The 20,540-nt window shown below is 39.7% G+C and overlaps 1 protein-coding gene across 2 annotated transcripts in view; it reads left to right on the top strand.

Annotated features, from left to right (window-relative positions):
- STK38 (serine/threonine kinase 38) overlaps positions 1-20,540 on the top strand; it is a 42,183-nt gene that overhangs the window by 10,775 nt on the left and 10,868 nt on the right. For both annotated transcript variants that reach the window (XM_030870911.2, XM_030870910.2), the window contains exons 3-8: positions 7,049-7,100; positions 8,021-8,143; positions 9,867-9,950; positions 13,828-13,951; positions 16,174-16,328; positions 20,430-20,532. In XM_030870911.2, the coding sequence (XP_030726771.1) occupies positions 7,049-7,100; positions 8,021-8,143; positions 9,867-9,950; positions 13,828-13,951; positions 16,174-16,328; positions 20,430-20,532 (641 nt within the window). The remainder of the gene's footprint in view (positions 1-7,048; positions 7,101-8,020; positions 8,144-9,866; positions 9,951-13,827; positions 13,952-16,173; positions 16,329-20,429; positions 20,533-20,540) is intronic.

Here is a 20,540-nt window from a genome sequence, read left to right as displayed (position 1 = left end):
CATTCTTTTTCTGATTCTTTTCCCATATAAGTTATTATAGAATATTGAGTAGAGTTCCCTATGCTATACAGTAGGTGCTTGTTAGTTATCTATTTTATGTATAATAGTGTGTATATGTTAATCCCAATCTCCTGATTTTTCACTTCCCCCCACGTATCCCCTTTGGTAACCATAAGTTTGATTTCAAGATCTGTGAGTCCATTTCTATTTTTGTAAATAAGTTCATTTGTATCATTTTTTAAATTAGATACCACATGTAGGTGATAACCATATGATGTTTGCCTTTCTCTGACTGACTTTACTTAGCATGATAATCTCTAGGTCGATCCTTGTTGCTGCAAATGGCATAATTTTTTTTTATGGCTGAGTAATATTCCATTGTATATTTATATACCACATCTTCTTTATCCATTCCTCTATCGATGGACATTTAGGTTGCTTCCATGTCTTGGCTATTGTAAATAGTGCTGCAGTGAACATTGGGGTGCATGTATCTTTTCGAATTATGGTTTTCTCTGGATATATGCCTAGGAGTGGGATTGCTGGATCATATGGTAGTTCTATATTTAGTTTTTTAAGGAACCTCCATACCGTTCTCCATAATGCTTGTACCAATTTACATTCCCACCAGCGGTGTAGGAGGGTTCTCTTTTCTCCACAACATCTCCAGCATTTATTGTTTGTAGTTTTTTTGATGATGGCCATTCTGACCGTTGTGAGGTGGTATCTCATTGTATTTTTTGCATTTCTCTAGTGCCCTCTTTTTTGGACATGAGTTGATACTTGTTCTTGAGTTTGTTGATACAATTTGATAAGACTATTTTATTTCAGGTTTTATCACCCCTAGAAAATTAAAAAAGAAAAACTATATAAACAACTCATATAATTCAACATCAAAAAATCAAAGAACACAATTAAAAAATGGGCAGAAGGGCTTCCTTGGTGGCGCAGTGGTTGAGAGTCCGCCTGCCGATGCAGGGGACACGGGTTCGTGCCCCGGTCTGGGAAGATCCCACATGCCGCGGAGCGGCTGGGCCCATGAGCCATGGCCACTGAGCCTGCGCGTCTGGAGCCTGTGCTCCGCAATGGGAGAGGACACAACAGTGAGAGGCCCACATACCGCAAAAAAAAAAAAAAAAAAAAAAAAAGAAAATGGGCAGAACTGAACAGACACCTGAAAGAGGAAATGCAGATGGCCAACAGGCACATGAAAAGATGCTCAGCATAGCTAATCATCAGAGAAATGGAAATCAAAACCACAGTGAGGTTCTCTATATATGTGTTGGCATACGGTATTTGTTTTTTACTTTCTGAAATACCTTATGCTAACACATATATATGGAATCTAAGAGAAAAAAAAAAGAAAAAAAAAAGGTCATGAAGAACCTAGGGGTAAGATGGGAATAAAGACACAGACCTACTAGAGAATGGACTTGAGGATATGGGGAGGGGGAAGGGTAAGCTGTGACAAAGTGAGAGAGTGGCATGGACATATATACACTACCAACGTAAAATAGATAGCTCGTGGGAAGCAGCCGCGTAGCACAGGGAGATCAGCTCGGTGCTTTGTGACCACCTAGAAGGGTGGGATAGGGAGGGTGGGAGGGAGGGAGATGCAAGACAGAAGAGATGTGGAAACATATGTATATGTATAACTGATTCACTGTTATAAAGCAGAAACTAACAAACCGTTGTAAAGCAATTATACTCCAATAAAGATGTTAAAAAAAAACACACAATGAGATATCACCTCACACCTGTCAGAATGGCTATCATCAAAAAGAATACAAGTAAAAAAAAAAAAAAGAATACAAGTAACAAATGTTGGTGAAGATGTGGAGCAAAGGGAACCCTCATACGCTGTCTGTGGGAATGTAAATTGATGCAGCCACTGTGGAAAACAGTATGCAGGTTTCTCAAAAAGCTAAAAATAGAGCTACCATATGACCCAGCAGTTCTACTCCTGGGTATATATCTGGAAAAAAACCCAAAGTCACTAATTAGAGAAGATAAATGCACCCCAGTGTTCATGGCAGCATTATTTACAATTGTCAAGATAGGGAAGCAACCTAATTGTCCATCAACAGATGGATGGATGAAGAAGATGCTGTTTATGTACATATATACATACACATAGAATGGAATACTACTCAGGCATAAACAGGTATGAAATTTTGCCATTTGCAGCAACATGAATGGACTTGGAAGGCATTATGCTAAATGAAATAAGTCAGAGAAAGAAAAATACTGTATGATATCATTTATATGTGGAATCTAAAAACTACCACAAACCAGTGAATATAACAAAAAAAGAGGACTTCCCTGGCGTAGTGGTTAAGAATCCACCTGCCAATGCAGGGGACCCAGGTTCGATCCCTGGTCCGAGAAGATCTCACATGCCACAGAGAAACTAAGCCTGTGCACCACAACTACTGAGCCCACGTGCCACAACTACTGAAGCCCATGTGCCTAGAGCCCATGCTCCACAGCAAGGAGAAGCCACCGCAATGAGAAGCCCGCGCACCACAACAAAGAGTAGCCCCCACTCGCCACAACTAGAGAAAGCCCGCGCGCTGCAATGAAGACCCAATGCAGCCCAAAATAAATAAAATTACAAAAAAAAAAAAAAACAGACTCACAGATATAGAGAACAAACCAGTGGTTACCAGTAAGGGGGGGCAGTTTGGGGAGGGGAGTGGGAGGTATGAACTATTGGGTGTAAGATAGGCTACAAGGATATATCGTACAACATGGGGAATACAGCCAATATTTTGTAATAACTGTTAATGGATTTTAAGCTTTCAAAATTGTATCAAAAATTAAAAATTAACAAAAAAAGAAAGAAAAACAGTGATTGTCAGGTGCTTCCACAGTAGTAAGTAAACTAAAATTAGAACTGTCAGAAATGGAGTTTCAAGTGTTTTGATGTTATGGGGGAAAAGTCACAGAACCTTGATAAATAAGCAGAGTTTTAATGATATGAGACAATTGATGGTAAAGAAACATTTTATTATGGGTATATGGCTAATATATGATGAGCAGTTTGAAATAATAGGTATTAGGCTAGTAAATTTGAGGGCTAATAAAAGAGATCATGTTGTAATACAAAATTTTATTTTGTTTGTATATGCCTTGTCTTGTTGCCTTTAAAATCTCTAGTATTTCTCCCACTTATATGCAACTTTTGTGCTGTTCCATTTATAGTAGAACACTGGGTTATATTTGAACAAAGGATTTACTGCAGGGGAAATGAGACCAAAGCCTAAAGACAGAAGAAAAAAATCATTTGCAAATTGTTTTCTGTATAAAGGTAGAATATGAGAACATTGGGCTGTTTCATAGAAACACTACAGTAAGTTCTACATATTGGATTCAACACAGTTAAATTCCTTGAGTCTAGTGCCCATTGTACAGTGTGGCAGAATGCTTAGTAAAGCTACTTATAGATGGTAAACTGAATCCCTTCAGTAGTGCAAGTTCATATTCTTTTTTTAATCTGTGTTTGCCTTCAATAGTGGCCTCTGTGGTAAGCTTCTCCAGGAACAGCAATTCTCCTGTTCTCTTATGTGATCCTAGGTACACATAAGAGAAATAGGTGTTGATAATTGCCTAGTTGTTCATAGAAAATTAATGGTTTGGATAATTTGAGCAGTTTGAAATCAAAACTGAGGCAGCTGGCATTTCTTTTTACAATATTCTGTGTTGTTTCTGTTCTTTATGAATACTATTTTGGTGGATTAATTAAAGCCATAAAAGCCTAATTCAATAGGCAATAATTGTATGCTCTCCCTCTAAATCAAACAAGAACTATCCTGCATTTTACCCTCTGAGAACCAGCATTTTCTGCTGCTTCTCTTCCATATTCTTACCCAGGTTTTCCTAACTGTTTGCTTTTAGTCTGATCTGATACTGAGTTGCAATGTGTGATTATTACTAGTGAGCAAGTGTCAGTTTTATTTGGGCCCCAGAAATGGTTAAGTCTAGACTTATCTAATGATATTCACTGACTAGATATCAGTCAAACAAAAGTAATTTGTTGAGATTTTTAAAATTTTGTGTAATCATTTTTAGGGTATTTCTTGAGAATTCAGTTTTGATCATGGAGATGCCCACTGTTTATTTCTATACCATTTTTCCTGATTATTTTAAGTGTGTCATCAGCAGAAATTAGAAATATTGTCTACTCAACTTGCTTGTAGAGTGGACTAACCTTTTCCTCCCATCCCTGCTGCCTCTGAATCAAGCTGTGCTTGGAGGCGAGTCTAAATTAGGTGTAGTGAAGGGGGCTAATTAAAAGAAGTAGTCATGAATGTGTGTGTACATTGTGACATGTTCCGACCTTTTTTCTTTCTTTCTTTCTTTTTTTTTTTAATTTAGCAACATACATCTTAAAAAGTTGCTGTGTACAAAGCATTATTCTTAGTGGAGAAGGAGGATTCAGATGTGGTCCCTGCCTTCAAAAGAACTTACCATCTCACGTGGGAAATGGTCTCACATGATAATAAATGGAGCTCACTCCCGGAAGCCTTGCTGAGTGGGGTTGGGTGTGGCCTCTGTGTGTGAAAGTGCCTCTCCCTCCCAGGGTTCTGCTTTGGAACACTGGAGTTGAGCTGAAGAGGCCTCATCAAAGGCTGGAGTGTTAGCTTGCGGGGCCCTGCGACCAGAGAGACATGTGGTGGAGGGGCCTGCCTTTCTTAATCATTGTGGGCATTTTTAAACACATGCGTAGAAAGACTAATACAATGAGCCCGCATATAGTCATCCCTCAGATTCAGTAATTATCAAGACTTTGCTAAATTTGTTTCATTTATTCCATTTTATTCTTTCTTGCTATTGTGCTTTAAAGCAAATTTCAAACATCTGTCATTTCAATCTTACGTACTTAAGTATGCATGTCCAAAAATATGGCCATTTTCTTGTCATCACAATGCCAACGTGAGTCTAACCAAGTTAGTAATTCCTTGGTATTGTCTTACAGAGGATGTCACTTGTAAGCCTTTTGTAAGACGTCACCGTGTTTGCCAATTTTGCGTCTTCAAGATCTTTGTTGCTTGGTCCCAATAAATCATTACCATGGATAATTTTGCATGATAGAGGCTTTTTCTGGATACTTTCTCTAATGAAAGAATCTGAGGGGAATTCCCTGGCAGTCCAGTGGTTAGGACTCCGAGCTCTCACGCCTGAGGCCCTGGGTTCAATCCCTGGTCAGGGGACTAAGATCTCACATCTCGTAAGTCGCGTGGCGTGGCCAAAAAGAAGAAAAGAATCTGATTGTGATCAAGGTGTTGATTCTGTTAACTTTACTCTCAGGCAGGTTATCTACTGAGACCAGTTTAATTACACTTGCAACAGAGCTGTAGAATACTGTCCAGTTTAGTTTTAAAATTTGGGCTGTCTCTGTGACACACATTGTGTGATAGCACATTGGACTGCTGTCACAGTCTGGTGTGGTCATTCAAAGAATATATAGTCAGAAAGTATGATGGTGTTTGATACTCAAGGCGCAAAAGGAGCTGACCATGGTTGAGTTCTTATAGTTCCTGCCATGCATTGACTCTTCTTATTCTTCCCTACTTCAACTATTTAACCATGGAAATGGAATAATTTTCACTCCTGAAATTGCCAATAGTACAGCCTTCTCCCTCCAATACATATGCACACAAAGATGCATATCCCAAAATATTCTGGGAACTAGAAGAAAAGTGAGCAGACTGGGAGCCATGCAGATGCTTTCTTCTTCCCGTCACGGTCAGAGTAGATCTTTTCACTTCCTGGGAGTTTGGACACAAATTCTTGTTTATCATCTCAGCCTGTGGATTTGTACTATAATATGATTTCTAACAGTAATTAAATATAATTAAATAAAAATATTCATTTTAACTAAATACTATTATAGCAATAAATACTCATTGACTAAAATAAAACTCATTATCTTCCCATGTTCCTCTCTCTGTGCTTCCTGTCTTGGTTAGTGGCATCATTATCCTCCCACACAAGAAATTCTAAGACTGTTCCCTTGACTCCTTCAGCCAGTTGGTTATCTTTGCAGTAGCTCTGTTCACTTCATTCTAGGTTTCCAGCCCTAGTTCCAGGTATTTATTGTCCGTCGGACTAACGATAGCTTCCAGTTTGCCTCCGTCTTTGTCAGTTGCTTTCCCTGCCAGTCCATCAGCTCATTACTTTGGGCTGCCATTCTGAAATAGAAACCTCATCACACCACTCCTTTGTGCACAAGCCTCTGATAGCTCTGAGGTCTACAGACTAAGAGCCAACCTTAGTGTGACATTGCAAGTTGTGTGTGCCTCAGCTGCGCTAGACCACAGGCTGTTGCTTCGTGTACCTTGTACTTCTTCCCTGCTCTGCTCAGCATGCCTGTTGTCTGGATTGCTGATAAGTGATAGAGGAGATTCCAGCCCATGTGCTTTCATTTATTATGCCGAATAAATAAAAGTTGTGTGGAATTTGTTGTAAGGAAGTTTTACTTGTTTCTTTTAGTTTTATCAAATCAGTATGAGAATACAGATCAAAAACATTCTTGGATGCAGTTTCTAAAGTTTAGTACTCCAAGGATTTAGAGTCTTAAGATTTAACAGCAGTGCCAGTCATCTTTTTTGAACATTCCCCCCCCCCTTGAATCTCCAAATTCTGTGTTTACCTTTGTTGTTATTACTCTTTGCTTGTGGCAGGGAGGAGGAGGAAGATGTGAAAGTAAAGGAAGTAGATTTCAGTCAGGGACAAGGAGAGAAACGCCCTGATAGAAGAGGTTATCAAACACCAGCTGTCTGTGGTTTGTTAAGGAGGAAATGTTACCAAAAAAAGAGAACTTTTCATTTTGAAATAAGATTCTTTGTTGCATTAACATATAATTTTTGTCAAAATGTAGAACTGACAAAGGGTGAGAATCTTTTTGTCTTAATAATTGTAATTTGTTGTTTTAATGAAGCATTTTGAGATTTACCTGTTTTTATCAGTAAAAAAAATTGTTTGCATATAGATAACGGAAAGTTATCATTCAAATGTTATTTCATATGTCTTTATTTATTTTTAGACAAAAGAAGTTAGAAAAAGTGATGGAAGAAGAAGGCCTAAAAGATGAAGAGGTAATTAATATTGAAAAAATTTTCCTTGAAACCCAGCATGGCAGATCATATCTTATCCAGCAAGTTGTTAGCCTTGGTGCACAGGGGAGTGGCTTTGACTCAATAACAGGAGTGCTTCTGGATTTAGGTACTCATGCAGAGGGAGAAGTTAATTATTAAGTACCAGGAGAGGATGACTTCTCTAGGCTCTGTTGTAATAAATTAATTAGCTTTAGAACTCCAAGAAAAGGAAGAGATGAAATAAAATTAAAATTAAAAAAAAGAAAATTATAGCATTTTTAATTCACTGAAAAGGCTCCATAGAAGTGGGGCAAATTTCTAAAATTTCTAAAATCTTTGTCAAGGCAAAATCTCTCTCAAATCAGCCCTTCCCTCCAATGCCCACAGATGTGGCAGAAAATATAGTTAACTCGAAACCATGTAAGGAACTGAAATGACAGTGGAAATGCTTTCAAAAAGAGGAATGAATCATAGAACCCAGGAAAATGGTGAAAAATACCCAAGACTTGTAGGAACAGTAGAAAGTTAATGCATAAAATGAACCACAATCTGTAAAGAAAATCCAGAGGGAAATTTAAAAACCACACTTTTATATAAGGAGGGTTAAAGGAAAATGTTGGTTGTTTATCCTTCCTTCATTAGAAGCTTTAGAAAAGTCGATTGTTGATGTAGGTTAGTCAGCCCTCAGAGGAGGCACCGTCTGTTCAGTATGGCTTGGTTATTGTATCTGAAGGCCTGGGAAGGGAGGAGTGATCTCGTAAGGGTCATTCTGTGGTGCTTTCATGTATGAACAGATGATGCTTAGTCTGGTGTGGCCCTGCTTTGCAGGTGGGTTAAACCACAAATACAACTTTGTTGCAGAGGTTCAGAGTTCCAACTCCTCCCCTTCCCACCTCTCTCCCTCTTTATTTAAACATTAGAAACGACTCAGGAGATCAGCACATGCTCGGAAGGAAACAGAGTTTCTTCGTTTGAAGAGAACAAGACTTGGATTGGAAGATTTTGAGTCCTTAAAAGTAATAGGCAGAGGAGCATTTGGTGAGGTAAAAAAACCACAGTGACTTGTCAAATACAGAAATACCACAGAACTTCAAAGCTTCTAACACCATGAGCTCATGATTCTTGATATAACGGAAGTATGGAGTGCGTGGGTCAAGCATGCCAGCCCCACATCTTAAGTGTTCTGTCTTCTTTTTCTTCCCCTCTCCACTGTCCCAGGGATCTGGTTATTCTCTGCTTTTCCAGAGATGATGTTGATGCTTTAAGTATTGATCTAAAGGGAGAGTTGAAAGGTAGAAAGAAATCAATATTTATTATTTACTGAGTGCTTTTCTCCTAGAATCATGACAGTAACTCATTTTATACACGATGAGATTAAGACTCCGAGGGGATATGTAATGTTCCAGCATCACATAACCATTGAGCAGGGGTACCAGAAGCAGGGCCTAGGTCTTCCTGATCTTGAAGGTCTTGCTTTTTGCATTACACTGCCTCTCCAGGAGCAAACTCACAGCATATCTCCACCCTTTATTTCTTCCCGCCAGATTGGTACAGCTCTAAAAAGATGGCCCTAGGTGACAGAATTTATAGAAATAAGTTATGTAAGTGGTGGTATAGAGTGAAAGCATTTGCAACTTCGTCCCAGCTGGTCTTGCATGTGCATCCTGCTTGGTCACAAGAGCAGTCTGTTGGGGAGGGTTTGAATGAGCCCATGCAAGATCATCTCCATTCATGGAAAATGCCCAAAGTGGATGACCTACTGATGTGTTAGTTTCATTATCATTGTATAAAAGGAGCAGCATAGTATTAAAAACCAGTACCTAGGGGAAATGTGAGTACATATTCAAAGGCACAGGTGAAAGATAAATTGATCCCTCATGGTTCAGAATCCGTGTTGGCCCCTTGAGAGAGGGAAAGGTACAGGACCACCTCTAAAAGAGCTTTCTATTCAGTGAGGAGGGGACGTGGGACTCGAGGAGAACATAAAGAATGGTGCAGGGAGAAGAAAACATACATATCTTGGGGGAAGAGGGGGAGGATGTGCAGGAAATTTCCAAGAAGTTTTGTTTGGGTTTGCAGACCATTTATTTTCTTTTCATCATGAATTATCTGTTCTCTCTAAAAAAAAAATTGAAAATAGAAAAGAGAAAGAACTGCAGAAAACTCTACTTCCCTGATTATGCTATTAATGCTATTATTTCCCTAATTATGCTATTATCCTATTAATAATGCTTCCAGGCATTTTTTTTTTCTATACCTGAGCTTTTGCTATTGTTTTAAACATTGTTGTAATCATTTCCTTAGGTTTTCTGAGCTGACTGCTTGACATGTGCCATGGGTTTAATGAGTCCTTAAGTTCCAGAGTGAGGGTTTGTTTTTTTCTTTATGGCCATGCCACGTGGCTTTCGAGATCTTAGTTCCCCGACCAGGGTTTGAACCCGGGCCCTTTGCAAGTGAAAGCCCCGAGTCTTAACCACTGGATTGCCAGGGAATTCCCACAGTGAGGGTTTAAAATTAGATTGATTTGTTCAGCTAGGGAGCCAGAGCTGTTCAGATGTGGAGATATTTGAGTATGTTTCCAGCACTGACTTCACTGTGTGTAATATATCCATTTTGGAACATTGAAAAGCATTTTCTTCTGCTTTGTTATTGCTAGTTGCTTACATAAAAATTACAGTACTTTTCCAGTTTAAACATTACTTCCTATAACACATGAAAGCATTAGCTTGGCATTGTGAACTTTTGGCATTTCTTTATAACTTTTAGGTGCGGCTTGTTCAGAAGAAAGATACAGGGCATGTGTATGCAATGAAAATACTCCGTAAAGCAGATATGCTTGAAAAAGAACAGGTAAGAGCACAACTGAAGCAGCGATTTTAGTCAGCTTGTGAATTTCTGTCTCCTAGAACTGTTCTTTTTGCTTAATTGAAGTGTATATTCCTATTTTAGTTTTCTTTAGCCGTGTCATGTATGAATATACATGTAATATTACTTTTCTTTCTCCCCAAAAGAAGGAGTTACATGTATTTTAAAAGTACAAATAATGCCTCTACATCATGTGCAGACTTTTTAAAGTTGAAAACCTACTAGAGAAATATCTGATATTTGTGTCTCCCAGTTGATCACGAGCTGTCCTTGTCATCAGGAGGCTTTTTTTGAGGTGTTTCTTACTGTGGTAGCATGTTCCTTACTGAATGCTGAGAGATAGAAGTTGTATATACACCTTGGAACTGAGGCTTAGCAATTAGAATTTAGAATTTGCGATCTAAAACGTGTCTTACATTGCTTCATTCTGTACATGCAAACCAAAGTTGGGTCTTCTCAGTGGCTCATCACTACCTAAGACCAGTCTTCTTTTGGAATGCATTTGAAAAAATATAATGCAAAAGGCAGAGCAATGCAGATTCTCCTTTAATGATTAAGGATACTTTCTAAAACCTCAAACCTACTTTGCAAATAGATTTATAAGATGCATTAAGTACTTCATGTAGAATAAACTAAGATTTTTAAATATTGGACAATACATTAAAAATGAAAATGCAGACTTTCTATAAATCTAATTTAATTTAGCAGGTTGCTTAAGAACAGATTGTAATGGGTGACACCTGCAAATATCCTGTAGAATACCAGTTGCTACAGGAGGGCAGAGAGACCCCATGGAAATGAGACCTCTGGATACAGAGCCTAAGAGCCGGGATGGAGACCAGCCCCACACCCAGTCCTTCCTGCTGCTCGAGAGGAGGTGTAATCACCAAGGCTTCTCTGCCCTTCATTTAAGCGCCAGCTCAAAATTGGGGATTTTAATTTTCTCTTTAATTTTCCGATATTACCCAGAAGCTTTAGACTCCCAGGAATTTTGGTCGAGAGTATCAAATACCCTGGCAGTATATCTTCAGACAGTATAGTTTATGCTAACACCAACCTTATTCAAAATGCACACTAGCCCTATTAATTTATATCTAAAAATTAGTGTGTGATATGGGTGTAGGCACTGAAAGAGTTTCAGTTAATCTTGAAAAGGAAAATGTAAGGCTGTATTGATTAGTCAGTATATTTTGTATTTCACAAGTAAATTCTATTTTTACAAGATATATTTCCTGTAGTTTTAAGCAAGACTCAAAATCTTCCTTTATCAAATGATTACCGTTCAGAATAAAACTGTAAAGAGAAGTACACATCATGAGTTTGACTTATTAATCCTTCATAGCATGTGCCAGAGGTAACAGAAGTGGTAACAGGATGATCCAAACATATTGTGTAAAAACATTTGCTCAAGTACTGTACCTTCCTCAAAATCAGTTTCTAAAAGTTTTCTACATGAAAATAAAGGACATGTCTGTTCTGTTAAAAATTTTAATGTTTAAAATTAAGATTTTAAATGATGCATTAACTTAAATTAGTAGCTCACCTTGCTGATGGACTCAGCTCTTTAAGTTTGATCTCAGTGTGGTCCAATTAAAGTTTCTGGCCACAGACTCTACCTGGGTCAGCCGTCTTGAGGAAGCATGCAGCAGCTTTGTGGGGCAAATCCATCACTTCTGGGTGGGGCTGACAAAGTATAGATTCAGAGCCTAACTTTTTGTAGATATAGGTGGCTTATCCAGAGGAAAAGTTTTTGCTTGCTCTTACAAAACTGAGCAGGAATTACAGCTACCCACTGAGAGTTCAGGTTGTTATTCTGTCCCACAAGATGGAAATTTCTGCTACCTGGAAAATAAATTTTAAAGGATAAGAGACCAGCATGTAGCTAGTCTCTTCATGTTTCTCTTCCAGTGCAAAAGGAAAACCTCCAGTTGTGATGCCAGTATAGTGTTAGGATGGAACCAAAGACTGACTTTCATCTCTGCTTCCCTAGTGCCCAGGGTAGCAGCTAGCATGTGATTCCCCCACCCCATTCAACATTTATGGAACAGGGGAAAGGGAACCTCTGGTGTGAGTTGCACCTCTGGCTCTTCCCACCCCTACCCTAAAATCACCTGACTCCACCCCTAGATCTTGAGGTTCTTAGCTGCTGTCTCAGCCCCAGAAGAGAAGGGCAAGGTGTGGTCACAGTACCTGTAGCTTTCCCTGTGACAAACTGAGAATGTTGCAGTCACCATCCTGCCCTCTAAGGCGAGTGACAAGTGGCAGTGGTAGTGTCTGTTCTTTTCCGTACATCCCTACAGTAGGTAGAGGCCTTAACAGGAGACAAGGGAAGCAGAGGTGGGTGAATGCTGCCGTGTATGGTCTTCGTGTAGTAATTGACTGGGTCATAGCCAGGTCTGCATTTTAGCAATGCATTTTTGGCATGAGCATTTCCTCAGAGCATTACTTGGCTTCTTCATGATTTTATAGCACTGTTCCTTATCACCCTTATCCTCTTCCATTTTTCCCACCCTCATACCATAAGTAGAGATGTAAAAATGTAAATTTTCTAAGACAGCGGTCCCCACCCTTTTTGGCACCAGGGACCGGTTTCATGGCAGACAATCTTTCCACGGACTGGCGGGGGGAGGTGGGATGTTTCAGGTGGTAATGCAAGCGATGGGGAGTGATGGGGAGCAGCAGATGAAGCTTCGCTTGCTCGCCTACTGCTGTGCGGCCCGGTTCCTAACAGGCTGCAGATGGGTACTGGGGACCCCTGTTTTAAGACATTGAATTTATTTAAAAGTTTCCTAAAGAACAATTTTGGTAGAAACTGAAAACTCAAATACTTTTAGGCCTGTGGGAGTTAGCATGGAAGAATGAGGCAGGTTAGGTGTAAGACAGGAGAGAGGGCTGGGATCTGTGTCTTTGGTAAAGACATCCCAGTAAAACAAACAAGCATACAGCACATTGTCTCAAAACAAAAACCATGGGCTGAGTTTGCCAATAGAAGTGCCGGCTTGTGAACTTGGTATATCTTTACCTCTGAACATATTCTAGGAGGTCCAGCCCTGGAACATATGTTAAGGTCAAAACCTCTATTCAAGGATTGGACTGGGTCTTAATAAATTTAGACCTGATTCAACCCAGTTTTGCATCTTGTGACACTTTATATAAGAGGAGAGGGGGTGGGACTTGATAATATGCAGCAGTGTTTTGATTACTATTATATGCTTAAAGTAGATAAGGTAAACTTGATAATAATAAATTAATTCTCCCGAACGTTTGGCAACTTGGTCTTCCTCGCTAGATATTTCAGTAAAAATAGAAAACGGCAAGGTCATAAATTTGAATCTACAACTTTTCTTAGGTGTTCTTTTATTTAAGTTCAGTAAGAACTGATCGAGCACATCCTGTGTGCACAGCAGTGAACTGAATGCTGTGGCATCAGAGTATTCTGGAATTGTCAACCAGGGCATTGTCTTTGCAGATGTCATTGAAGACCTGAGGGAGGATGTGTTTAGAGAGTCTCATCTTGGGGACTTGTTTCTATCAAAAAGGATTATTAGGACAAAAAGATATGCAAAAGGATGGTAATTTTAACTAATCAAAGGTTCCATTTATAGCACTGTTAAAGTTTCCCTTTGCATTCAAGCCATTGATTTTGCCATTTTTTAAGCCTTTCATCACTCAAGTTTTCATCACTGAATACCTTCAAGTCAAATGTTGTCAATTTTGAGTTAGTAGGTTTGCCTAAGCATAAATTAGATCTTTTGTATCTTCACAGTTTAATACTCAAAACAGTATTTAAATTGTTTAAACAAATATACAGTCTAATAAAGCAGAGCAAGTCTTGTCATTAATCAAATGCGTGTACCTCCAGGTTGGCCACATTCGTGCGGAGCGTGACATTCTAGTGGAGGCAGACAGTTTGTGGGTTGTGAAAATGTTCTATAGTTTTCAGGATAAGCTAAACCTCTACCTAATCATGGAGTTCCTGCCTGGAGGTAATTACTTGACGATGAAAGGTCATTTTTCCTTTTTGTTTTGTGGTTTCTCTATCACATCAATTAACCCTCCTTTCTACTTTTAATCGTGCTCACAAAGTTGCTTTCTGTATCTTTTTAGGTCTGTAAGGAGGTCAGTAACCTGTCTGTGCTGGGGTGCCTTTCTACACCTTTAGGGCCGTAAAAGTAACCTTCTCCTTCATTGTCATAATTTCAGATGGATATTTCTTTCTTTTCTTTTTCTTTCTAAATATATAGGAATAAACTAGGGGCTTTGCCTGCCCTCCTGTCAGTGGAATCATGTATAATTAGTTACCCCAGTGACAGAATTGAAGCTATTACATTCTTTGCTTCAACTTTTTTTCTATAACTTATAAGAAGTGAATTTCTCATTACCTATATTAGTAGCCACAATCAGTTTCTCATTTCTGAGATTTCAAGTTTTATGTAACTCGGCATGTGCATCGTCTGAGACAGCTCCAAAGTACACCCAGAACAGAGCATACATCTGTTCTGGGGAACACAGTCTGTTTCCCAGTGAGCAGACAAACTGTGAGCACACTGGTAGGAAAGAAAGAAAACTTTTTCTTTTTTGCTTCTATAGCAAAACTAATATAATTGTGGTGTAATATTTGATCTTGTGACAACCTTTAGTTTAGATTTAGGGTCATCAATAACTTTTTATTAACAACTGATGAAGGCTAGAAAAGAATCTATCTGATAGAATGAGGAGAAACTTTTTAACATTTAGATGCCAGTCGTTAAACGGGAGTAAGAACCAGTTCAGCAACCAGCCGGCCCCTTGACATGTGTCTCCTCAAACCTTACCTGCACCATCTTCCATAGACTCTCTTGTCTCCTGGACCCTGCCCTTTGCACCTGGTGGAGCTGGCCTGCAGAGCCATAGACTGCCTGGCCTGAGCGCTCTGATCATCTGGGCAAGGCCCACACAGGTCGGGCCACAGCTCTAAGGCCTCACAGATAACTTAGAGCTAGCCTGAGTCTCTGATGTGCCTCCAGATTGAATGCCTGGCTGCCAGGAGTAATAAGGCAATCATGTTTTTCAAGTTTTGGGGCAAAAAGGAGCATTTTAATAAATGGCTTAATTTTTGCCCAAGGGTAAAATATCCACTTTTCTCCAAGAATACAAAACTTCCCTCAAAGTTATAAATTAAATTTAAAAAGCAGCACGGCGCTCTATTAAAATCAGAGGTTTCTATCTCTTTTCCCTGTTTTCTAATATAAATGTCTTCCTATGCGATCTAAACTGAATATTTCCTGTTTCTTTTAGCTTTAAACTGCTTATTCATATTTCCTTTGCTTTCCTTTTGTCTGACTTGAGTTAGGATCAGAATCTTTTTTTCACCATTTTATGTTGATGGTATTAAGCAGAAATAATTAAATTTTGACTTTGCAGAAAACTAAGGTTACCTTTTAACTGCTAAAATACTGATGTTGTGTTGTAAAAGTTGCATAAAGCATTTTGGTATATATTTAAGTACCTACAATAAAACACTGGAGAAAAAACCCAACTGATCTAGGGACGTGTTCACCGTGTACTTTTGGGAGGCAGCTATTACACATCCTAGTCTGTAGCATTTTCAGTTCATATTTAGCTTTTGTTGAGTAACACTTTGCTACCTAAATCCCACCTTTTAATTTATGTTCTAGTGTTTTGTGAATAAACATTGGAGAGCTTGTTCTCAGCCTCCCAGAATTTTTATGTTTTTGTTGTTTGGCATTTCAGCCTCTCTCTGATAATGGCAGTGCAGCCTATGTGGAAATGCCATTTGGTTCTAGGTAGAGAGAAGTTTGCAGATATTTGTGCAAAGTATAAAGTAAAGTAGCTTTTTCCCCAGTCCAAAAAATTATCTTAAGCAAATTTATTTATCTGTCTACTTATTTATTTATTTTAGTGTGAGAGGAATTTCCTTTCTTTCTCCAAAGTAAAAGGGAAATCACAGCTCAGGGGTCAGCATCAGTTAGCTTAGGTGAAAGTGTTGTGCAATCCCTGGCTGTGAATTTTACCTTGTAAGTGTTAGAAACTGCTTACCATTTCTGCTCATATTGGGCATTTCCGCCCGTAGTGGGTAATCTCTGGGACAGAGCAGAGGCCTGTTTAGCACCGCCTTACATTGGCAGATAGGGGAGACACATTGAAAACTGGCATTTATTCGTGTGTTGTTTTGTGTGTGTGTGTGTACTTTGTATCTTGTTTCCAGGGGACATGATGACCCTGCTGATGAAGAAAGACACACTGACAGAAGAGGAGACTCAGTTTTATGCAGCAGAGACAGTATTAGCCATAGACTCCATCCACCAACTCGGATTCATCCACAGAGACATCAAACCAGACAACCTTCTCCTGGACAGCAAGGTACTGTGGGGAGTAGCAGCCTGATCAGCGTGTCTTTACCTGTCTGAGCAGCCTCTGCTTTAACACCTGCGTGGCTTGCAGTAATCACAGTAGGGGAGCTGTGAGCTACCCGGTACATTTTTTTCTTTTTCTTACAGGTAAGTTTGCTTTTACTTACTTTCTCTGAAAGGCTTATGAATTCCATAATTTGACTGAACAGTTCCTCGTAAAGATAAAGAACATTTTGGAAAATGATGAAGAATAAAATTGATTTAAGTTATTTTGTAATAAAGCCAAAGATAGTCATCTTCTCTTAGCATATAATTAACTATACTAATGCATCACCTATTGAGAACCCTTATGTTGGGCAACCTCATCTGTTGAGGATCCCAGCCAAGAACCAGGAAGTGAGGCGACAGCAACAATAATCTGCTACAAAGTTCAGGTTCCAAATCCTGTGCCCTCTGCTTAAGGCAGAGTCCTACTCAGTCTCTGTGATGGCGTCTTTTTAGTCATCTTTAGACATGCAAATGAGGTTAGTTGCCTGATTCTTAAACTCACAGCAAATCAGAAGAGAATCCCTGTGCTGCTAAATTGTTGGATGCTCCTTGGCAAGTTCTTCCACTGTCTGGATCTCACTTATCTATAAAGTGAATATATTGATCCAGAGAAGCTCCAAAGTCTCTTCCAGCTCTAAAATTCTAGGTTGTTGTGTTCTGGTACATAGAATTGTTGTCTAGACTGAATTTTTCTTTAAAGTAGGAAAGTAAATTTAACTCCTAGGGTATTTTTCTTTCTTACTGTCTTTTTTTTCTTTTTTTTTGCGTTACGCGGGCCTCTCACTGTTGTGGCCTCGCCCGTTGCGGAGCACAGGCTCCGGACGCGCAGGCTCAGCGGCCATGGCTCATGGGCCCAGCCGCTCCGCGGCATGTGGGATCTTCCGGGACCGGGGCACAAACCCGTGTCCCCTGCATCGGCAGGCGGACTCTCAACCACTGCGCCACCAGGGAAGCCCTCTCTTACTGTCTTTTGATAACAGTCTTTGAAAAATCTGAAGTTTTGGTCTACTTTCTTTGAAAACCTTAATCTTTCTGTTTAAAGAGGGTAGGAGGTTTGTCAGATAATTTCTTCTAGTTAATAGTTTTTTCTTTATTTTAAGAATAATGTCTATACGTAGTGGAAAGTTTGAACAATACAGAGAGCTATAAAGAAGAAAAATACCTATAATGTTATCGTTCGAAGATCACCACTGTTCTAGTAAAATAGCTTCAGTACCTTTTCTGTTTGTGTCAGTTTAGGTACAGTTAGTTAGCATCGTAAAAGTAAATAGCTTGGTATTCTGCTTTTAAAATGTTAATGTATATGAAATTATTTTTCTGTCCTTAAGTTCAGATTCATATATATATATATATATTTTAAACTGTGCCTGATAGAAGGGTTTTATTTTTTTTTAATTAATTTATTTTTGGCTCCCTGGAGTCTTCATTGCTGCACGTGAGCTTTCTCTAGTTGCAGTGAGTGGGGGCTACTCTTCGTTGCGGTGCGTGGGCTTCTCATTGCGGTGGCTTCTCTTGTTGTGGAGCATGGGCTCTAGGCGCGCAGGCTTCAGTAGTTGCAGTGTGTGGGCTCAGTAGTTGTGGCTGTCGGACTTAGTTGCTCCACCGCATGTGGGATCTTCCCGGACCGAACGGATCAAACCCGTTTCCCCTGCATTGGTAGGCGGATTCTTAACCACTGCGCCATCAGGGAAGTCCCAGATATATTTTTAACAAAGCAGTAGCCCTACTTTGTGTGGTCTTGGGTTCAGATGCCTTGGTCCTGTACCCCAGGTGCCTTAGTTCTCGCTTAGTTGTAGGCCGTAGTCTGTGTTCAAGGTCAGCAAACATACTGAAGGCCAAGAGCTTGGGGACTCAGTCTAGCTGAGGTGGATTTGGGAACCCTGTTTGGTGCAGACATGCTCTCTACCATATGCTAGCCCAGACTTGTAGAGGAGAGCTCATATATGTGTTTAGCCATGTAGATTATAGAAGGGAAAATGGAGACATTTTGAGTTCCTCCTGTGTACTCAGAAGAGCTACAGAGTTCCCTGAAAATTTAGGTTTGAATAGCACTTGCTCCAGGCACTGCTTTTTTTTAAAAATAAATTTATTTATTTATTTTTGACTGCGTTGGGTCTTCGTTGCTGTGCGCAGGCTTTCTCTAGTTGTGGCGAGCAGGGGCTACTCTTCATTGCGGTGCGTGGGTTTCTCATTGTGGTGGCTTCTCATTGTGGAGCATGGGCTTCAGTAGATGTGGTGCATGGGCTCAGTAGTTGTGGCTTGCAGGCTCTAGAGCACAGGCTCAGTAGCTGTGGCGCACGGGCTTAGTTGCTCCGCAGCATGTGGGATCTTCCTGGACCAGGGCTCGAACCCATGTCCCCGGCATTGGCAGGCAGATTCATAACCTCTGCGCCACCAGGGAAGCCCCGGCACTGCTTTTTAAGACACTTTTTCTTGGAGGTGTCCAGGTAAATCATGTAATTATGAGAACTATAAAACACTTCCTTGGCTTGCAGAACAGGTTATTTGCAAGTCTTAAAGGAGGATACTAGGTTAGCAGGCCCAAAGCTGTCTTTTGTCTTTGGTGGTTTACCAAAGACAGACAGATAGACATACACACACACACACCCCTAATGGGATAAAAAAAACCTCCAAAAACCTGACCCTACGGACTGAAGGAAGGTGGTATCATGGAAAGACCACAGATGAGTCATTGGAGCTCAGACCTTGGCCACATCACTTTTAATTGTGTGACCTTGAGCAAGCAGTATAGATCCCTGAGCATCAGGAGTCCCTCCACTGTTTTTGGTTTTACCTCCTTATCTACTTAAAATTTTGATTAGTGGACACTTGGTCCTGTCTAAAATGTTCATAAGACGTTTGGTCCATGCAAAAAGTTCCTTGCAATTTGGTCCAATCCAAAGTGTCCATGCCAAATGGTTTTGGACAGAGCCAAGTATCAACGACCTTTTGGCGTGGACCAAATGTCCTGCAAGGAAAATCTCACCACCCCAAGAACACCTTCCTCTTCCTTAGGGCTAGGCATGTGCCAGGTACCAGGTTAGGAGCCTTACTTACATGCATTAATTCCCATCATTCTTGCCAGGAAGATATCATTATTCCCATTTTCCAGATGAGATCAGGGGGTTGGAGAGGTTAAGTAATCCTGGTCTGGAGAGAGAGAGCATTGATTTCTGGCTTTGGTTCTGCCATTTCACCCCAAAGTCATTTAATGACTCTTGAGTCTGAAGTGTGGCTTAAGAATGAGACAGCACACTTAAAGGCATGGTGCCTGGCTCACAGGAGGTGTGAGTTTTCTTTGAAGAGAATGATAAAGTCAGAGACTTATGATTGGAATACAGTGTGGCAGTATTTGTCAATAACTGTGCAATAAAGTTTATTCCCTTTGTCTTTGGAATAGTTTACTCCTTGGCATTTATTCTGATGAAATAACTCATGTGGGGAAAAAGCTATATGAACAAAGATTTGTTTATTTACTCATCACTTAACAGCCATTTATTAAGACCATCTTCTGTACCATGCGTGATTAGGGTTGGGAACACAGGCCCTCTCTGGCACAGGGGTGCTTTGAGAGTGGATTAAACATCCAGTATTGGGGGATAGGTAGACAGTGATGTACTAAGTCATTTGAATATTATGTAGACATTAAAGATGATTTTGAAGAAACAGAAGAATATTTGATTGAGTTAGTTTAAGAAGTAAAATTAGATGCTGTGGATACACCTGACACTAATATAATATTGTATGCCAACTATATTTCAATATTTTAAAAAAGTGAAAAAAAAGTTAGATGCCATGGAGGCTTCAACTAGTTTTAAAGTTTATATTTGGACAAAAACAAAGGTAATGTGCAAAAATGAAAATACTTTTATTTGTATAATAGGATTTGGGGTGATCTTTAAAGAATTTGTTTGCTATTATATATTTCTCCCTGTAGTAAAAGAAAAAGCAGCATCCTTTGGCTGTGGAGCTGCAATGGATACTGCACAGAGCTGGAGAAGATAATGTTCTGTTCCACATCCATGAATGTTCATCCATTCATTACCTTGTTTCCTCCCCATAGGGCCACGTGAAACTTTCTGACTTTGGCCTTTGCACAGGACTGAAAAAAGCACATAGGACAGAATTTTATAGGAATCTGAACCACAGCCTCCCCAGTGATTTCAGTAAGTGT

The sequence above is a fragment of the Globicephala melas genome, chromosome 11, assembly GCF_963455315.2.
Source record: "Globicephala melas chromosome 11, mGloMel1.2, whole genome shotgun sequence".
NCBI classification, from domain to species: domain Eukaryota; kingdom Metazoa; phylum Chordata; class Mammalia; order Artiodactyla; family Delphinidae; genus Globicephala; species Globicephala melas.
This window is presented reverse-complemented; position numbering and strand designations above follow the sequence as displayed.